Source organism: Balaenoptera acutorostrata, chromosome 18 (genome assembly GCF_949987535.1).
Source record: "Balaenoptera acutorostrata chromosome 18, mBalAcu1.1, whole genome shotgun sequence".
Taxonomy (NCBI): domain Eukaryota; kingdom Metazoa; phylum Chordata; class Mammalia; order Artiodactyla; family Balaenopteridae; genus Balaenoptera; species Balaenoptera acutorostrata.
In genome coordinates this window covers 62443806-62465828 of record NC_080081.1, presented here as the reverse complement: position 1 = coordinate 62465828, position 22023 = coordinate 62443806, and the positions used below count along the sequence as shown (strand labels likewise).

General features: G+C 36.1%; 1 protein-coding gene across 5 annotated transcripts in view; it reads right to left on the bottom strand.

Moving 5' to 3' along the window:
• FNDC3A (fibronectin type III domain containing 3A) overlaps nt 1–22023 on the bottom strand; it is a 202225-nt gene that overhangs the window by 5723 nt on the left and 174479 nt on the right. For 4 of the 5 annotated variants that reach the window (XM_057532829.1, XM_007186852.2, XM_007186853.2 and 1 more), the window contains 11 exons: nt 19957–20095; nt 19353–19421; nt 18418–18536; nt 17101–17206; nt 16838–17013; nt 15252–15365; nt 13967–14116; nt 13579–13862; nt 13263–13475; nt 10730–10896; nt 9431–9558 (listed from right to left, as the gene is read on the bottom strand). In XM_057532829.1, coding sequence (XP_057388812.1) covers nt 9431–9558; nt 10730–10896; nt 13263–13475; nt 13579–13862; nt 13967–14116; nt 15252–15365; nt 16838–17013; nt 17101–17206; nt 18418–18536; nt 19353–19421; nt 19957–20095 — 1665 coding nt within the window. The remainder of the gene's footprint in view (nt 1–9430; nt 9559–10729; nt 10897–13262; nt 13476–13578; nt 13863–13966; nt 14117–15251; nt 15366–16837; nt 17014–17100; nt 17207–18417; nt 18537–19352; nt 19422–19956; nt 20096–22023) is intronic. The other variant, XR_009005896.1, reaches the window with a different exon arrangement.

Genomic DNA, 22023 nt, shown 5'->3' with positions numbered 1-22023 from the left:
TTCATTAAGACAAATAATAAGGCATATGTTGTCATATAATTTGGCACATATGGTCACATAATGTGATCCTTCTGTAACTTAAGAATGTATTATTGCAAATAATTATTTTGTAGTGATCAATAAATGAAGGGAACCGTAAAAACCCTCAAAAACAACTGATTATGGACAAATAACCACGTAACTCGTTTCTACCATTCTTCCCGTCTATTATTGTTTAGGAAGTTGTAAGTGAACTTGGAGCTTTTAGAGCATTTTTTTTGAATTTAATTTAATTTATTTTTTTATACAGCAGGTTCTTATTAGTCATCAATTTTATACACATCAGTGTATACATGTCAATCCCAATTGCCCAATTCAGCACACCACCATCCCCACCCACTGCTGCTTTCCCCCCTTGGTGTCCATACGTTTGTTCTCTACATCTGTGTCTCAACTTCTGCCCTGCAAACCGGTTCATCTGTACCATTTTTCTAGGTTCCACATATATGCGTTAATATACGATATTTGTTTTTCTGACTTACTTCATTCTGCATGACAGTTTCTAGATTCATCCACGTCTCTACAAATGACCCAATTTCGTTCCTTTTTATAGCTAGGTAAAAATTCCATTGTATTGTATATATGTACCACATCTTCTTTATCCATTCGTCTGTCGATGGGCATTTAGGTTGCTTCCATGACCGGGCTATTGTAAATAGTGCTGCAATGAACATTGGGGTGCATGTGTCTTTTTGAATTACAGTTTTCTCTGGGTATATGCCCAGTAGTGGGATTGCTGGGTCATATGGTAGTTCTGTTTTTAGTTTTTTAAGGAACCTCCATACTGTTCTCCATAGTGGCTGTATCAATTTACATTCCCACCAACAGTGCAAGAGGGTTCCCTTCTCTCCACACCCTCTCCAGCATTTCTTGGTTTGTAGGTTTTCTGATGATGCCCATTCTAACTGCTGTGAGGTAATACCTCATTGTAGTTTTGATGTGCATTTCTCTAATAATTAGTGATGTTGAGCAGCTTTTCATGTGCTTCTTGGCCATCTGTATGTCCTCTTTGGAGAAATGTCTATTTAGGTCTTCTGCCCATTTTTGGATTGGGTTGTTTGTTTTTTTAATATTGAGCTGCATGAGCTGTTTATATATTTTGGAGATTAATCCTTTGTTGATTCGTTTGCATTTTCTCCCATTCTCAGGGTTGTCTTCGTCTTGTTTATGGTTTCCTTTGCTTTGCAAAAGCTTTTAAGTTTCATTAGGTCCCATTTGTTTATTTTTTTTTTATTTCCATTACTCTAGGAGGTGGATCAAAAAAGATCTTGCTGTGATTTATGTCAAAGAGTGTTCTTCCTATGTTTTCCTCTAAGAGTTTTATAGTGTCTGGTCTTACATTTAGGTCTCAAATCCATTTTGAGTTTATTTTTGTGTATGGTGTTAGGGAGTGTTCTAATTTCATTCTTTTACATGTAGCTGTCCAGTTTTCCTAGCACCACTTACTGAAGAGACTGTCTTTTCTCCATTGTATATCCTTGCCTCCTTAGTCATAGATTAGTTGACCATAGGTGTGTGGGTTTATCTCTGGGCTTTCTATCCTGTTCCATTTATCTATGTTTCTGTTTTTGTGCCAGTACCATATTGTCTTGATTACTGTAGTTTTGTAGTATAGTCTGAAGTCAGGGAGTCTGATTCCTTCTGCTCCGTTTTTTCCCCTCAAGACTGCTTTGGCTATTCGGGGTCTTTTGTGTCTCCATACAAATTTTAAGATTTTTTGTTCTAGTTCTGTAAAAAGTGCCATAGGTACTTTGATAGGGATTGCACTGAATCTGTAGATTGCTTTGGGTAGTATAGTCATTTTCATAATATTGATTCTTCCAATCCAAGAACATGGTATATCTCTCCATCTGTTGGTATCATCTTTAGTTTCTTTCAACATTGTCTTATAGTTTTCTGCATAAAGGTCTTTTGTCTCCCTAGGTAGGTTTATTCCTAGGTATTTTATTCTTTTTGTTGCAGTGGTAAATGGGAGTGTTTCCTTAATTTCTCTTTCATCATTAGTGTATAGGAATGCAAAAGATTTCTGTGCATTAATTTTGTATCCTGCAACTTTACCAAATTCATTGATTAGCTCTAGTAGTTTTCTGGTGGCATCTTTAGGATTCTCTATGTATAGTATCATGTCATCTGCAAACAGTGACAGTTTTACTTCTTCTTTTCCAATTTGTATTCCTTTTACTTCTTTTTCTTCTGATCGCCGTGGCTAGGACTTCCAAAACTATGTTGAATAATAGTGGTGAGAGTGGACATCCTTGTCTTGTTCCTGATCTTAGAGGAAATGCTTTCAGTTTTTCACCATTGAGAATGATGTTTGCTGTGGGTTTGTCATATATGGCCTTTATTATGTTGAGGTAGGTTCCCTCTATGCCCACTTTCTGGAGAGTTTTTATCATGAATGGGTATTGAATTCTGTCAAAAGCTTTTCCTGCATCTACTGAGATGATCATATGGTTTTTATTCTTCAACTTATTAATATGGTGTATCACATTGATTGATTTGCATATATTGAAGAATCCTTGCATCTCTGGGATAAATCCCACTTGATCATGGTGTATGATCCTTTTAATGTGTTGTTGGATTCTGTTTGCTAGTAGTTTGTTGAGGATTTTTGCATCTATATTCGTCAGTGATATTGGTCTGTAATTTTCTTTTTTTGTAGTATCTTTGTCTGGTTTTGGTATCAGGTTGACGGTGGCCTCAGAATGACTCTGGGAGTGTTCCCTCCTCTGCAAGTTTTTGGAAGAGTTTGAGAAGGATGGGTGTTAGCTCGTCTTTAAATGTTTGATAGAATTCACCTGTGAAGCCATCTGGCCCTGGACTTTTGTTTGTTGGAAGATTTTTAATCACAGTTTCAATTTCATTACTTGTGACTGGGCTGTTCATATTTTCTATTTCTTCCTGGTTCACTCTTGGAAGGTTATACCTTTCTAAGAATTTGTCCATTTCTTCCAGGTTGTCCACTTTATTGGCATAGAGCTGTTTGTAGTAGTCTCTTAGGATGCTTTGTATTTCTGTGGTGTCTGCTTTAACTTCTCCTTTTCCATTTCTAATTTTATTGATTTGAGTCCTCTCCCTCTTTTTCTTGATGAGTCTGGCTAATGGTTTATCAATGTTGTTTATCTTCTCAAAGAACCAGCTTTTAGTATTATTGATCTTTGCTATTGTTCTCTTTGTTTCTATTTCATTTATTTCTGCTCTGATCTTTATGATTTCTTTTCTTCTGCTAAATTTGGGTTTTGTTTGCTCTTTCTGTAGTTCCTTTAGATGTAAGGTTAGGTTGTTTATTTGAGATTTTTCTTGTTTCTTTCTTTTTTTTTTTTTTTAAAAGAGGTCTCCCTAAGGACATGATATTTTTTATTTATTTATTTATTTATTATTTATGGCTGTGTTGGGTCTTCGCCTCTGTGCCAGAGCCCTCTCCAGTTGTGGCAAGCGGGGGCCACTCTTCATCGCGGTGCGCGGGCCTCTCACCATCGTGGCCTCTCCTGTTGTGGAGCACAGGCTCCAGATGCGCAGGCTCAGCAATTGTGGCTCACGGGCCCAGCCGCTCCGCGGCATGTGGGATCCTCCCAGATCAGGGCTCAAACCCGTGTCCCCTGCATTAGCAGGCAGATTCTCAACCACTGTGCCACCAGGGAAGCCCGATTTTTCTTGTTTCTTGAGGTAGGCTTGTATAGCTATAAAATTCCCTCTTAGAACTGCTTTTGCTGCATCCCATAGGTTCTGGATCGTCATGTTTTCATTGTCATTTGTCTCTAGGTATTTTTTGATTTCCTCTTCGATTTCTTCAGTGATCTCTTGGTTATTTAGTAACGTACTGTTTAGCCTCCACGTGTTTGTGTTTTTTACGTTTTTTATCCCTGTAATTGATTTCTAATCTCATAGTGTTGTGGTCAGAAGAGATGCTTGATATGATTTCAATTTTCTTAAATTTACTGAAGCTTGATTTGTGACCCAACATGTGATCTATCCTGGAGAATGTTCTGTGCACACTTGAGAAGAAAGTGTAATCTGCTGTTTTTGGATGGAATGTCCTATAAATATCAATTTAATCTATCTGGTCTATTGTGTCATTTACAGCTTGTGTTTCCTTATTAATTTTCTGTTTGGATGATCTGTCGATTGGTGTAAGTGAGGTGTTAAAGTCCCCCATTATTACTGTGTTACTGTTGATTTCCTCTTTTACAGCTGTTAGCAGTTGCCTTGTGTATTGAGGTGCTCCTATGTTGGGCACATATATATTTATAATTGTTATATCTTCTTCTTGGATTGATCCCTTGATCATTATGTAGTGTCCTTCTTTGTCTCTTGTAACATTTTTTTAAAATTAATTAATTAATTAATTAATTTAAAAAATTTTTGGCTGTGTTGGGTCTTCATTACTGTGCAAGGGCTTTCTCCAGTTGGGGCAAGCGGGGGCCACTCCTCATCGCAGTGCGTGGGCCTCTCACTATCGCAGCCTCTCCCGTTGTGGAGCACAGGCTCCAGATGCGCAGGCTCAGCAGTTGTGGCTGACGGGCCTAGCAGCTCTGTGGCATGTGGGATACTCCCAGTCCAGGGCCCGAACCCGTGTCCCCTGCATTGGCAGGCAGACTCTCAACCACTGCGCCACCAGGGAAGCCCTGTAACATTCTTTATTTTAAAGTCTATTTTATCTGATATGAGTATTGCTACTCCAGCTCTCTCCTGATTTCCATTTGCATGGAGTATCTTTTTCCATCCCCTCACTTTCAGTGTGAATATGTCCCTAGGTCTGAAGTGGGTCTCTTGTAGACAGCATATAGATGGGTCTTGTTTTTGTATCCATTCAGCAAGCCTGTGTCTTCTGGTTGGAGCATTTAATCCATTCACGTTTAAGGTGATTATTGATATGTATGTTCCTATTACCATTTACTTAATTGTTTTGGGTTTGTTTTTGTAGGTCCTTTTCTTCTCTTGTGTTTCCCACTTAGAGAAGTTCCTTTAGCATTTGTTGTAGAGCTGGTTTGGTGGTGCTGAATTCTCTTAGCTTTTGCTTGTCTGTAAAGCTTTTGATTTCTCCCTCGAATCTGAATGAGATCCTTGCTGGTTAGAGTAATCTTGGTTGTAGATTCTTCCCTTTCATCTCTTTAAGTATATCATGCCACTCCCTTCTGGCTTGTAGAGTTTCTGCTGAGAAATGAGCTGTTAACCTTATGGGAGTTTCCTTGTATTTTATTTGTCATTTTCCCCTTGCTGCTTTCAATGATTTTTCTTTGTCTTTAATTTTTGCCAATTTGATTACTACGTGTCTTGGCGTGTTTCTCCTTGGGTTTATCCTGTATGGGACTCTGCACTTCCTGGACTTGGGTGGCTATTTTCTTTTCCATGTTAGGGAAGTTTTCGACTATAATCTCTTCAAATATTTTCTCGGGTCCTTTCTCTCTCTCTTCTTCTTCTGGGACCCCTATAATGCGAATGTAGTTGAGTTTAATGTTGTCCCAGAGGTCTCTTAGGCTGTCTTCATTTCTTTTCATTCTTTTTTCTTTATTCTGTTCCATGGCAGTGAATTCCACCATTCTGTCTTCCAGGTCACTTATCCGTTCTTCTGCCTCAGTTATTCTGCTATTGATTCCTTCTAGTGTATTTTTCATTTCAGTTATTGTGTTGTTCATCTCTGTTTGTTTGTTCTTTAATTCTTCTAGTTCTTTGTTAAACATTTCTTGCATCTTCTTGACCTTTGCCTCCATTCTTTTTCCGAGGTCCTGGATCATCTTCACTATCATTCTGAATTCTTTTTCTGTAAGGTTGCCTATCTCCACTTCATTTAGTTGTTTTACTGGGGTTTTATCTTGTTCCTTTATCTGGTACATAGCCCTCTGCCTTTTCATCTCGTCTGTCTTTCTGTGAATGTGGTTTTTTTTCCACAGGCTCTGCAGGATTGTAGTTCTTCTTGCTTCTGCTGTCTCTCCTCTGGTGGATGAGGCTATCTCTAGAGCAATTCTTAAATTTACTGTGCTTAAGCACCACTTGGAACTTAAAAACAAAGAAACAAAAGCAGCAAAAGAAAAACAGAATTGTGGGTTCCACTCCTAGACATTCAGGTTTATTAGGTCTGCAGGCCACTCTGAGGAACAACTGTTTTTGAGAATCTCAAGTTCAGAAGTTTAAGAAAGGAAGAAATTGTATAGAATCCAACAGGCCACTGTCCCAGCAACTGTTCTCCTACATTGCCAACAATACCCTAATTTTGGATGGGGTATCCAAAGTACAGCCCATGTACTAGGAGAAGCTGGCTGAGGCTTAACTCCAGAGGTGGGCCCTGGCTGGCTTATGCCCTGGCACAGTCACTGCTTCAGGGATGGCTTTGTAACCCAAGTGCTATCTTTTCCCTGAATGTGAATAAGGAAGTGTAAGTTCCCCATGGCAGGCACTGAGCACTGAGAGAAACTATGTCCCTGATGACTTCATTAAGCTCCTCGATCAACCTGCCTACCTACAGGCTTCTCCCTAAGAGTATTTATACTTTATAAGCCAATTTGAATTAATTTTTCTGGTACTTGTAACATTAATGAGCTTGGACACAAGAACTGTCTTAGGTACAGACTCCCAGATGGGGCTTATCTGCTTTGACGGTAGTTCTACTGTCCCCCAATATTTTCACTTCACCCTGTTATACCACTTGAAATGCTGCTTTTGGTTTAAAAGCACTTGCTTTAAAAAATGTATACACTTCTGGGAGGATGAAAGAGCCAGCAGACACTCGACTTTTGACATGAATTTTCCCATAGAAAGAGTCTTTCTCCTAATGGCAATAAGGTCAGTTATACTGTGTATATGAGAATTACGATGTATGTGAGAGACGGAGGCAAGAGTCAGAGGAAGAGTGTAATTTTAGAGAATGGGGCCAAGCCTCGGGGAGGTGCTACAGAGCAGGAAGAAGGCAGCAAGAGTTTGGTGAAAGCCACTGACTGATCAAAGAGGGATGAAGAAAGGGAAGAATGTAAAGAAATCAATATGTTTCTAAGTTTGGCCCAGGGTTGTAAGTACTGGCTGCTGCTAGGCTAATTTGCTTCCAGGTCCCCAAACCCAGCAACACTACAGGTTAAACAGGTTTTAATAGGCTAGCCTAGAAACTCAACCACCAACTTATAAATAATAATCCTCTTCTTAAAAACATCAACAGTTCCTACTGCTGTAGAATGAAGACCCACCAAGACTTGGCCTCCTCCACTACACACTCCAATCTTTTTTCTTTTTTTAGCTTTTTTTAAAAATTAGTAATCTATTTTATACATATTAGTGTATATATGTCAACCCCAATCTCCCAATTCATCCCAGCAGCATATGCCCCGCTTTCCCCCACTGTACACACTCCATTCTTGAGCCTTACTCAAGTCATACTTGAGAGTTCATGGTTCCTCCTAAGCTCATCAGCCCCCCCAGAAAGACTCCCTTTAATGATAATCCTTTTGGAAAACATTCCAAAGTCCAGCTGGAAAAAAAAATCATTCCTTTTTATAAAGTATGTTTTATCTTTATCATGACCTTTTATTTGTTTGCTTACATAGAATATCATGATTATAAAATTTCTGCTTCCTTGCTGACGTCTAATAAACAACTTTCTTGAAATCAGAACAGTAACTTATTAATAATGTAGCCCCCTCAAATTCTTCATATGTCGTATTTAATACATGTGTGTTGAATAGCAAGTCAATTTTAAGTAAAATATTAAAATCCCATGAATGAGATTGAACTCTTAAAAAAATGACCTTCAAACTTTTGGAATACAACTTGCCAATAAATCATAAAATTTTATAAACATTTAAGAGATTTAGATGAGCATATATATGATGAAGTTCTAAGGAAATCAGTATTTTAAGTTTTACAGTATGCTTACAATCTAAAGCAAAATTGGTGATAGGGTTAATTTAGCTTTTAAGTTAAATTAGAATTAGCACTGCTGTTTCATGTAGTGATATGTTTATTAAAATTCATATACTACTCAAATGTGGGTTCCCTATTTCCTTTAAACATGTAATGCAATTACATTTTCTTTAATATTAATTTTGTTTCCTCCTTGGAAGGAAACCTGCTTATCTGTAAATCATATTCAAATCTAATTATAATGTCAATTTGCAGATGGCTTAATAAAGAAAAACAATCACATGCCAAATTTAATCAGACTCTTTGGGGCCTTTTGTAATTTCAGTTAAGAAATTATGCTTCCATATTTAGCAAAACTTGAAAGGAAAAAATTACACCTTATTGAAAGGTATTCTATTATTAATAGTTATAAAAGCACAAGAGTGAAATAAAACAGATGAATTATTTTTTAATAGTGAGAAAAGAAAATACAAGATAAGAAACCTAAAATGAAAACAACCCAACTTAAAAGCCCTCAAAATCAAGAAGGTTAACAGCAAAAAGGGAGAAGCAGATGAAATGCTTACAGAAATAAGGCTTTTGAGTTGCATAAAAACTTCTTTATAAAAGTCATAATGAACACTGACAGCTGCCCACTTCATCGGCTGTTCACTGTTTACCAGGAACCTATCTTTGAAATTTTACCAGGAAGGTGATACTTCCTCTAGGCTTCCATAATAACTGTCTATTGTCATATTTACAACACTTCATTATAACTATGACTATTACTAACACTAAAAGCCTCTTCAATGCTGTCTCTGCATCTGTCCTCATCCTACTGTGGTCACAATGATCTTGTGTCTGATCATGTGCCTACTCTGGTCAAAATCACCCTACACCAATCTCCATGCCCGCTCATAGACCCTCTACCATTAAAGCCCTGACTTCATTTATTATTCCTCCCTTTGCTCATGCCGCCCCAGCCATAGTGGCCTTCGTCTTGTACAGCAAATTTAACAAGCATGCTCCTGCCTCAGGGCCTTTGCACCTACTGTTCCTGCTTCTTGAAACACTCTTCTCCCCATATTCATTTCCTTTGGGTCTCTGTTCAAATGTCACCTGACTGCCCTATATGAAATAGCACTAGCTGTCCCTCGCCCTAGTACTCCCTAATCCTTTTATCCAGTTCTATTTTTTCTCCATTGTACTTATCACTATTTAACATACGATATACTGATGTGTTTATCTGCTTTTGGAATCTCTTTTTCTACTAGAATGTAAGCTGCACAGAGGCAAGGACTTTTTGTTCACTTGTATCCTGAGTGCCTGGCACAGAGTTCAATAAATACCTGTCAAATGAATGAATACTCTGTTTAAGTGCAGTTCACACCCAAAAGATGTTGAATCCTGATATACTGTGTAGTTACTAATCTTTGGAACATAGTAAGCACTGAACAAATGTTTCTGAATTAGGAAGATAAAGGCAGTCAAATCCTGCATTGAAAATACATAAAAATGAAAAAGGTGAAAGTGTGTATCTATAGCATTATATTTTGGCACATACCTGTTTGAATTCCGAATCTTTTCCCACCATAACTTGAAGACTGTAAATAACTGGATCACCTTTCATTGGCTGTAAACACTCCCATGTAACTTCACAAACGTGATCATTTACTCTCTCTGTTTTGGGGGCTGTAGAGAACAAATAGAAATAAAATCTGCTCGACTTGATTTTTAACATGGCACACCACACAGACACTTGTTTCTATCAAAATCAACAGACTTTAAAACATAGTTACAAACTTGAAATAAGTATCGGTGAATTTTTGAAATTTGCAGAGAAATGGTCAATGGCTAACTCTTACCATCTCCAGGCCATACAATCTACAAGCACTCCAATGGCCAGACTGATTAAAAGATCTGTAAAGATAAGTACTATATTCCCTGAGCTAAAAAAAGCCAATGGCAGTTCTACATCTTTTAACGGGACTTCAAAGAGCATAACTAGAACGTGAAATTTTATAATTTAAGAAATCTTCTAAGAGAATGAGTTGAAAAATACCCCTGGCTGCCTGACCACACATATGACTGCCTCACTCAGCAGTGGGGTACGGAGGTGTTAAAGTCAGCCATCTTCTTAAGGTAAAGAGACACTAAACCAGATGAGGGCACAGAAAAATAACTCAGTGAAATCCATCAGCATTATTAGAAAGACTATCCAAAGAACAGTCTTGCTAACTATGGATCTGCTTAACAAATAACACATTCAAGATATGATCCAGGACACTGTACTAGAAATCTTTGTGATTTGTCCTCAGAGGGTGAGGAATTTTAGTATTTTTTACTTTCCAGGGTTATTTTAAAGTAAGAACCCTGCTGAAATTAATTTTAAATATATAAACAAATGTGTGTGTGTGTATGTAAATTTGATTTAAAAATTCAAGTTAACTAAGTATTTATTTATGTTTTGCTAAACAGATGACCTGGCTCTCTCCCTGAAATCCAAACGAATGAAAACAGCAATGACTCAAAACAACCAGAATTATGATTTTTTTTAAGTAACAATAGTGGAAACAGCAAATGACCCTATTAGAAAACTAGCCTACCTATTCAATTTAGTACTTTTATGTTTATTAAAAAGATCAGTGACAAAAACCAGCACTTGTCTGATTATCAATATGCCAGATAAAATAGCTTTTATTATTAAGTGAAAGTCCCAGTAGGTAGGCTTTTCTAATTTCCTTCTTATAATTTAAATGTTGGACACATCCTGGATGATAAATTTTAATAGTACAAAAGTACTTTATGAAAAGTGCATTTAATTTATTATTAAAGAAAATAACTTTGAGGATGTATAACTTACCTTTCAGGGCAGCTGGGACAGATTTTGGAGTAGTGAAAATATATTCTTGGGAAAGAGGACCTTCCCCCGCTTCATTACAAGCTTGAATACAGAATTTATAAGATGTTGACTCATTAAGTCTTTGTACTTTGTACGTATGGCATGGGCCTCTGTACAGGGATATAAACCTAAAATGGAAATGACTCCTATGAAAAATAAACCTTGACTACCTTATGAAAAACGTTTAAAAACCACTAAAAAAAATACAGTTCGGACATTATTTAGGAGTAATAAGTTACTCCTAGAATTTAATGCCAGGAATGGTTTGTCACACAATAAATCTGTGTTTTTTCATCAGATGATGAAAATCACAGAATGAGTAAATTTCCCAATTTGACATGGTTTCCTGAAAATTTATTGCTAAATTTTTCTCTTCAGGCTTCTGGTATAAGCTTTGTTTCTGACTGCTGTTTTTTAATGTATACATTTTAAAGGATACTCAGTACATCACAATTTTCATTATAAATTATTTCTAACTAGAGTCATAGGCATACAATTTGTCACATAAAAAAGAGAATTCCCTTTCCCAGGCATAATTTTAATTGATTTGGTGAGGTTTTCTTAAGATTTACATAACAGTATGAGATAATATATAATTTCCCATAAATTATCCACTTGAACTGTTCAATGGAAAGTTTAACATCATATATGTTATCCGTATGCTGAATGTTCCCCAAAGTTTTGATTGGCTATTTTAAAAATTTTTGGAAACTGAGGAATGAATAATGAATACTCATATAGTTCTAACAGTCTGAAAACTGTAGATAGATTAAAAATGAAGAAATATTTAATGATCTTCAGTAAGAGTATATCCAAGAAGTAGTAATTACATAAGCCTTGCCTTTTGAATCTCCAATTTTTTTTTTTTTTTTTTTAAATGATAGGAAAACAACCAGTGGCAAAACCACTGTCGAAAAAAGCTGAACGATAAGACCTGTGGTCAGGGAACAGCTGAGGTAGCATTCTGACATGATCCCACAGCAAGTGTAAAGAGTTGTGAAAAGTCAAAAGAAAGTAACTAAAGATATTAAATTGATTTAATGCATTAAGTTTATATGGTAAATTTACAATATCAATAAAACGTTTTAATTTATTTATTTTCCACAGCCAAAGACCATAAGCCATACCCCATATCCTACAACAATTCTCTAGATGCTAGCTAAATATTAACTATGGCTAAAGTTCTAAAATAAGAATATAAACTAATATAATCTATATTTAATAGAATCTTTGTTCTATTATCTTTCAATCAAACACCAATTAAACCTGTTTCCAGTAAACCTTCTTGCACTACTACCCCAAATGTAAATGCTAGAAAGGGGATAAAAATAACTTAAAGAATTAATTCACCTAACAATAACAACATATATTAAAGATAAATGGCTATACCAAAAACCTGTGGCAAGGCAAAGAATTTCCTTCTAGAGATAAGGCTACAAACAGTACATAAAATTCTGCCAAGAACAAAGGCTAACATTCATAGAGGCAAAGATTTCAGGAAACGATCAATACTATTTGCTCTGTGTAATGCTCTTACTGTTGATACAGTATGTTTAATTCTGTATGCTATTTTAAATGTGTAAGTACTTCTGATAGAGAGTACTTACATACAAGTACCTTGAATATTCCATTATTGAATACTTGGCTAAGATACAAACCCAACACAAAAAACAAAGTAATCTTGGGAAATACTGTCCCTGGTACTCTGAATCTATCAGACATACAAATTATTTCTAATAAATTGAGTGAAAAAACAAACACACAAAAAAGAAAAACCAACAAAAAAACCCCAAATTCTTAAAAGATTAGAGTAACAGCTGTGAAAGATATATGGCATTGTTTTTTTTGGATATAATATCAATAAACTACCCCAGATTGGAATTTGAATAATTTACACTACAATTATTTTGAGTAACACTATAATTCAAATGCATGATTTAGTGGGGTAAAATATGGCATGGATGTAACGAGACTGTAAAGGATGGTAGCACAGAGAAGAACCTGAGTAGCCAGGGGACTGGACTATTTATTCAGAGAGTCTAAGATCTGATGGTGAGGAAGTAAACTACTGCATTCACTTAGTGTGCAGGCCCTGTGAGGGTGTGGAGGAGGGTGAGATATAATCCCTGCCTTCAAGGATCTCAAAGGCCTTAAGCCAATCAATGATTTACTGTAAAAACTGCCTCTTGCTGGAAACAAGCACTGAAGAGATTATTTTGCAGCACAGATTACGTTTCTTTTACTAGCTTGAAGAGAGAAAATGGGTTAGAGATGAGAGCCAAAGAATAGTTCCCCTATTTTTTTCTCTCTTGCATCACCCTCACAATTATAAACAGAAAATCTTCATTATGTCTTCGATGTTTCAAAAATGGCATACTTAAAAATTATTTATGAGACTTCTGTTTTTTAAAACTTAATTTACTTCTATTGTTAAAAAAAATTCACGGACTTAAGACCTGAGAAACTATATAAAGAAGCAATTAGAAACACCTACCTTCCATTCTTATCCTCCATCTGAAGGTGGTACTGAACAGAATCTGTCGACAATGTCTTTGGGGTTCCTTCTCCCCACTTCAGTTTAAGGTTCTGGTGGCTGAAGGCAACACATTCCAGACGAGGTGGATCAGGAGGGAGGGGTTTAGTTTTTAATTTTATCATGTGGCTGAAAGGACCAGCTCCAAGGCTATTCAAGGCTTGAATTCGTATTCTAAGTGCCATATTAAAAAAAAAGAAAAAGTTTAGTTTATGATTATTCTATTTAAAGTGTCTCTCTGGTCTAGGCAAAAATTAACATAGTTTTTACTGTGTACCTGTATGTTGTATCTGGTTGCAAACTGTCTAGAATGTAGCTTGTAACCTTTCCCACAGTCAAGGGCTGTTTATCTCCAAAGTCTATGCTGTAGGCAAGGATTTCTGAACCATGATCACAAGGCTTTTCCCAGCTTACGGCAAGGCATGTAGACGGTGAATAGCTGGGATTTTCTATATCATCATCACTTACTTCTTGAAGACAAGTCACAATACCAGGAACTGATGGTGGAGTCACACAGGCTACTACTTCACTGAAAGGGCCTGCACCCACAATACTCAGAGCCTACAAATTAACAGAGCCCAAAAGGTAAAGACGCAATCATGAAAATGCTCACAAAATGCAAAACTCTGGATAGAGTAAAGTGACAAGGCCCTGAACGCCTTTACCTGGACTCTGCAATAATAGGTAGTTGCTGGTGAAAGTCCTTTTAATTCATAACTGAGACCGGGCCCACAGTAACATATCTGCATACTTCCTTCAACTCCTCCCCACTCCAATCGATATTCAGTGACATCAGTTCCATTACTCAAAGGGACCTTTAAATTAAGAAAAAGATAAAGGTCTTAAGTCCTGACATGATTAAATAGCTTTTGGGCAAAAATGTTCTTTACCTGAGCATATAAAAAACAGAATTTAAACTGTTCAATATTACATTTTTATTCATTAAGGCCACCTGAATTTACGATTTGTCAAAAAGTATAACTTTGTTTTCAGTTAGTAGAAATATGACTGAATCACTTTAGAAAGAGTATTTTAAGGTAAATATACTTCAAAACAATTCTATTAAGTAATATAAATGTTAAATCGTACAAGGACATTTTCTTTGTTAAATTTCAAAAGAAACTGAAAATGTAATTATCATTGATTATTACTATATGCAATTAATATACTAGAGACAATAAACATAAGAGAAATAGTATTATACTAATTCCTATGAATGTTTGTTCTGAACATTAAGCTCACCGTGGCTAAATATCTCAGTACCGAGACAAAGCCTTTGATAAAATGCAAAGCACATCACGAATCTAAATACTTGTAATGTAAATATACCTTATTTAAATGCTTCAAAGAGAAAAAAGAATTCACTTTTTTTTTCTTTTTTTTTTTTAACCAGCATTGGCATCCCAAGAGGGGCATTTAATCTTTATTCTTAACATGGATATTCTTTACTTCTGGTCAGTGTGCCCTTTTCTTTAATAATTAAAGCAGATGTACAATGTATTTTTTTTTTTTTTTTTTTGAAATTCACGTTCTTTTATTTATTTATTTAGACTGTGTTGAGTCTTCGTTTCTGTGCGAGGGCTTTCTCTAGTTGCGGCAAGTGGGGACCACTCTTCATCGCGGTGCGCGGGCCTCTCACCATCGCGGCCTCTCTTGCTGCGGAGCACAGGCTCCAGATGCGCAGGCTCAGTAATTGTGGCTCACGGGCCCAGTTGCTCCGCGGCATGTGGGATCTTCCCAGACCAGGGCTCGAACCCGTGTCCCCTGCATTGGCAGGCAGATTCTCAACCACTGCGCCACCAGGGAAGCCCCAAGAATACACTTTTTACCAAGTGAATTTAACTAGGGCTTACTCTTTGTATAATTTATGGAGATGAAATGCACAGTATCTTTATTCTTTTATATAAACTGTTTTAATCACTTAAATATAAGTCAAGGAAATTACAGTACCTCCCAATTCACTTGTGCACAAGTTGCAGATCTCCATGTAACTTGAGGGGGCTTGCACTGATCTGGTGGTCCAGGGGCTGTAGTAATATCACATTTTTCTGAAAATGGTCCAAACTAGAAAAACAAATATTAACCAGTGTTTTCATTTTTCTGCTACCAACTGCACAGCTCTCCATAAATATTCACAAATAATCAAATTCATCATCCCTTTCCTTTAAGACTAATTGGACATAATAAAATTCTAAAAGAAATCACAGAAAGTAAAGATTTAATTAATGATCATGGAAGTAAACATGTGGGGTATTTTAAAGTTTCATTTACTGTAGTTTCTTCTCTTGCCCCTTATTACTTCACGAATTCTTTTTGTAAAAAGGGCGGGGCATTCAGCAGTTGGGTTGGTCAAATAAATAAGAAGAAATTCTGTGAAGAGTGAAGAGATGATACCAATTAAAGGCATGAGAGGTGATGGGCATAAATTATATCTTAAAATTTAGAATAGCTTTAGTAGGGTGTAAAAATGTAAATTCTCTGGAAATACAGAGAACAAATATTAAGATGATTTTGACAGGTTATCACAAACCTGAAAATATGGGTTAAAGACACTAGCACTAAAGATGTTAATCCCAGTGTACTGCAGCCTTGAGGGGCTGACAAGATCATGACTTCAGAAAGGAAGGAATGACGTACGCAAGGAATGCCAACAAAGTATATAAAACTGACATGTAAGAAATTTAAAAGTAAGTTTACAGATACAATGAACTCAGTTGGAGAATGAGACATAAAACACAGCACAGTTTACTAAAATCTGAAATAAAGGGGAGAGACTTGTCAGTTTAATTTTACGAAATTTTAATTATACTGTAGTTTAAAGAAACACAGTGCTAACTCAGTTAAAGTAAGAAATCAGTGCTTTGTCCTTAGAGAAGTTTTAATTCAGAGGGACGGGAGGTGTCACAGTTGAGTGGAAAGGGCACTGGCTCTGGGGTCTGAGGCAGTGGCTGGCCTCCACCACTTCTTCGTCTGTGTGACTGCTGGGGCAGGTATTAGCTTTTCTGAGCCCCAGCTTCCTCAGCAGTAAAATGGAGATATCATCTGTTTTGTCCATTTATGGAGTTGTACATAGATAATATATTTTTTTAAAAACCCACACAAAACCAGAATGCTTAGAATGTAAGTTTTCTCCTTTAGGCAAAAAATGAATCACAACTAGTTGCAAACTAAAAAAAAGTAAATGCTGCATTTAACCAGCCTCAAAACACTTAATAACTCTAAGTATTTCATCTTATGATCATGTTTCTACTCTTTTTACGAAGTAAACCCTATTAGCACTGCCTGAAAGGCAAGCGTTAGCTCAGCTAAAGTCCAAAGTGTCACATATTGTAAGTGGGGTTTGAAAATACTGAGATTCTATAACAATTAAGTTATGGTATACACTGACTTCTCTCTTATTTATCAACAGAGGCTTATTAAAAATTGTAAAATTTGGAGTTGCATGTTGAAAGCAAAATGGTCAAATAATGGGTACAATGACGTATGTTATATGAAATACCACTGAGATGATAATTCAGTCAGCTCAGTCTTCCTACCCCCATTTTGTTAGCTGCACGCAGTCTGAAGCTGTAAGTCTTTCCAGGAAGAAGGCTGCTCACTGTACATTCCACTTCAGAACCTTGGTAAACTTCTCTGGGTTCATCTCTTTCTACAGGAGACATTTCCACACCATAGCAAGAAATGGGTGATCCACCACTGACCAAAGGGGGTCCTAAAGGTGGAAAGATTCATGCAATTTAACAAGAGGAATATATTTAATACTAACTTAATTATAATTTATTACCAAAATGAAAATTACCCCATCGTAACTGTATTTCTTTTGCTTTGGGTCTACCCTGTAATCTGGGAGGGAGGCATGGGCCAGGAGGCACAGCTGGAGTCTGCACAAGTAAAGATTCAGATACCTGCCAAAACAAAAGCAAAAACAAAACGAAAATGCCCCAAGCCAAATAATCAGACTGCTTTTGTTAGAGGAAAATAAGACAAACACAAAGATTGCACCAATAATTTGAAACTGTACTTGACTATCAACAGAAAAGGAATAAAGTTCTGAATAAAATCAAGCCCAATTAAATCATTAAAACTCAAATTTTATACAGGCAAATAAAATAAAGACATGTATTATGTGACCACTAGATACAAAGAAAGTTACCAGAAAAAAAACCCCCAAACCCCCCCCCAAAACTCTTCTTTCCATAATTAAAAAAACCCAAAAAAAAACCAACAAAAAAACCCCTCCATATAACCTAATGGACATTATTTTTGATCATGTCCAAATGGCTCTACAAATCTCTTCTAAAGAAGGATGTTTTAAAATTCTGTAAATGCTATCTGCTGTGTTTTCAGGAGGTTTAGACTATTTTGTCCACTTGATTGTATTTGTAACCTAAACATTAATTTATTTATTATTAAAAAAAATCTTTCCTTCACCCTAAAAATAATTTAAAAATCAGGTAAGTTTTCCCAAGTATTTGGCATCTTTCCAGGTATCTGGTATTACTTTTAATTTCTATGCTGTTAAAAAAAATCTTTTAGTTTTATTTTAAAAAACTTTCTCTTAAAAACACTGACACAAACTCAGTGCCATATTCATTATCTGCACTGCACTTAAACTTTTTCCAAACATAAATAAAATATTTGGTCATCACCTTATTCAGAAAGGCATTCATATAAGAATACTATAGATGCTATATTAGAAAGATAGGTGTCTTTTTTTGGTGGGGGGAGGGGAGTGGGGGTTTGCTTTTTTAAAAAATCTAGGAAGATTTTCTTATTAAAGAAAATGAAGCAATTGGATCCAAAGCCTGTTGGGCAGGACTTGCAACTCAGTTTCACAGTACTCTCATTTTCAACAAAACGCTTATAATTCATTAAAAAGAATAAATATATGTTTTCATATATTTATTCTTCCAAAGCTAAACAGCAACCAGACAATAGATATTCACTAAATTTTGACCATAAGCTAAGTACTATATGTATTAGAATAGTCTGGTCACTATAAATTTAACCACCTGGGTTATACATTTATGATTTATTTCAATATTTGGGGTGGCATCTGATGATCTCATCTCATTTGACCAAACTTGGAAAAAAAAAATCTGCATGTAAGTATTACCGCACTCTGTCCTCCATCACTGATGCAGTAAACTCGAAAACGATAGAAACAGCCTGGATTCAGTCGATCGCAAAGATGTTCCCTAGTAGCTCCACTGTATATCATATCCCACTTGTTTCCTGTAAGGTGAAGAATTATGTTCAATCAGCTACCAGGTAATGTTTAACATTTTGGTACCATGGACATAGCAGGTATCCTAGCTTCACTAAGTAAGTGTTTATGTAATTTGTCAGAAACAATTTAAGCCTGTTTTTAGTTTCCTGGAAATGATCTAATTTTTTTTATGTGTGCAGCTTCCTAGACCAGTTTGCATGGCTTTGTTGAAGTGAAATATCTCTGTAACTCTGTACAGACTTTGGCTTAGATTGATAATTTACTTTTAATTAAACATTTTAAGTGTTTACTGGGCCGGTAATAACATTATATAACACACAAAGAATAGAAAGAACCAATACCATAGGAAGTTTAGTCTTAATTAAAAGACATCCTTATTTTTTGCAAGGAAATAGGCCATTTGATAGAAATAAAGATTGTTAAATGTGTGATTCAAGAATAAAGTTTACTAGGCAAAGAATTTATTACTAAAACTAGTATAATGTAAGTTAAATTTTAGAAGATGATTTTTCTGATACATCTGGGTATAAATCTAACTGAGTAAGCTAACCTTCAGAAGACTTTAGGTATACTGGAACTGAGCAATGCAAACAAAGGAGGGAAAAAAATAAGAAAACAATATAGCTATACAGCAGTCTTGCATTTGAGTCACTGTATTTCTGGAGATTACAACTTAAAGTGGGTCATAATAGGCAAAATCTTAAATGCTACAAACAAAGGAAAAAAATCAAGAGAAAAAAAAGAGATTATACAAAATTTAAAATCATGAAGAGTAAAGGTAGACTGGTATAAATCTATCAATTTTTAATAGATATTCTTACCATTAGAACCTTCTGCCATCTCTACTACATATTTATTGATGGCTGCTCCTCCACTGTCTTTTGGTGGGTCTATCCAAAGAAGCAAAAGTGTTATTAGGCAGAGTATATACAATTAAAAAAATCACATAAACTCATAATAGACAAAATACCAAACTCAGGATTGCTCTAAAAGAAAAAAGAATCACCTGCAATGATTTAAAAAAAAATTAACTCCAGCATCTCATTTACTCTCTTGTTTTTGCATAAGGTAGTACATAAGCAGGTGCTCAATTAATTTTTGTTTTAAATGAATAAGTGATTTTAATTTCTCGTGAAAACCAGGATGAGACAGGAAACTGTAGCTACAAGTTCAGTAATCTTTCATTTCACACATTGCTGCCCCTGCTCAAAGTTCTACAGTGTACCCCAAGTGTTTCCTCCATCAAATCTGAACTTAGTATGTGTGACTACAAAGCCATCCTCAAACAGTAAATGAGTCTCACATTTCTTACTGAACTTACTTGAGCTAACAAATTTATTCAAGTATCTTAAAAATGATCTAAATATTCAAATCATTTTAATCAAATATAAAAGTAATGATATACAAGTACGCATAATATCTTACCCCAAGTTATTTTAAAACTATGTGAATGTATCTTTCCTTTAACTGAGGGCTTTACAGGTACTCCCGGTTTATCAGGGCATGTAGTAAATTCAACTACTTCACTTGGATTACTTTTACCTTCTGAGTTATAAGCAATAACCTATGATGAGAACACAAAGACATAAAATAATTAATGTTTGATACCTAATGATATAGGCTTAACGAACAAAGTGATGAGAGACAACTAGGCTCAGTCAAATGATTTATGTGAGGATTGCTTGTCTTCAAAAGGGACTCAGCATTAAAAACAAAGGGGATCCATCCACGTCTCTATATACACCAATACGTATAAAATAGATAACTAATGAGAACCTGCTGTATAGCACAGGGAACTCCACTTCACTGTACAGTAGAAACTAACACAATAGTAAAACAACTATACCCCAATTTAAAAAATAAATAAAAACAAAAACAAACAAACAAAAGGGACTTAGCATATATGAAGAAAATTCAGGTATAACCCCCTTTTAGAATCAGTCTTGAAAATACAAGTATAAGTCTAACATTTTGATACTAAACAAGAGTCATCACTGGAACAAGCTATAAGCTATAAGCTATCTGGTGATACTTGATGGGCTTTAGGCTTGCTTTAACTTATTCTTTTATTATTCTTCAGGGGTTTAAAAAAATGCCCACAAATTCTCTGAATTTCCTCTCTTTAAAAGATAAAGGTTAATTCCTCTTCCCTTTGAATTGTACTTAACGACTTGCTTGTAACAAATAATGTAGAAGAAATGATGGTGTGTGTATCTTCCCTATGGAGAAGCCCAGGTGGTGAGGAACTAAAACCTCTGACCAAGAGACAGCAAGGAGCTGAGGACTCCTGGCAAAAAGTTCACTTGAGTGAACTTGAAAGCACATCCTCCAGCCACAGTCAAGCCTTCAGAGGACTGTAGCCCCAGCTGACATCTTGACTGCAACCTCATAGAAACCCTGCATCACAACCATCCAGCCAAGCTTGTCCTGAATTCCTGACCCACAGAAACTGTGAGATAATAAATGTTCATTTTTTCAAGCTAAGTTGTGCAGCAATAGATAAATATAATTCATATTTATAATAATTATATTTATTCAATATAATTATATTTTTCACTTTAGAAATTTAATTACATATATATTTTAAAAATTTTATTTATTTTACTTATTTTTGATCACATTGGGTCTTGGTTGCTGCGCATGGGCTTTCTCTAGTTGCGGCGAGCGGGGGTTACTCTTTCTTGCGGTGCGTGTGCTTCTCATTGCGGTGGCTTCTCGTTGCAGAGCACGGGCTCAGGGCACGCGGGCTCAGTAGCTGCGGCATGTGGGCTCAGTAGCTGTGGCTCGCGGGCTCTAGAGCGCAGGCTCAGTAGTTGTGGAGCACGGGCTTAGTTGCTCCGTGGCATGTGGGATCTTCCCAGACCAGGGCTCAAACCCGTGTCCCATGCATTGGCAGGCAGATTCCTAACCACTGAGCCACCAGGAAAGCCCTATGTTTGTATTTTTACCTATCTCTTCTACTGAACTTAAAAGTTCCTCAAGTCCAATATCAAACTTGATATGATTTTCTCGTCTCCAAACCTGCTCCATCTCTGTTCTTCCCCATCAGTAAAAAGCACTACTACCATTTACCTAGTTACTCAAGCCAAAAATCAATCTACAAGGATCTTTGATCCTTTCTCTGAACCTATTTGTCAAATCTATTAGTAAATCCTGTACTCTACCTCCACTTCTCTGTTTTCTATACCTACCACAACCTTAGTTAAAGCCTCCTTTATTTTATGTTTGCTGAATGACTGTAACATACTACTAATTAGTTTCTCAGCTTCCATTCCTTTCCTTAACCTCATCTATTCTCTACATGGCAGCCAGGGGACTTTATCACTTCTCAGCTTCATGGCTTCTCATTTTACCAGAATAAAATCTAAATTCTTATCTACAAAGCCCTATGTGATTCCACCCCTGACTACCTCTACTCGAAAGGTTCGGGTCTTCTACATTAGCAGTTATTTCCTTTGCCTGGAATGTTCTTTTTGACCTTGACATGCCACC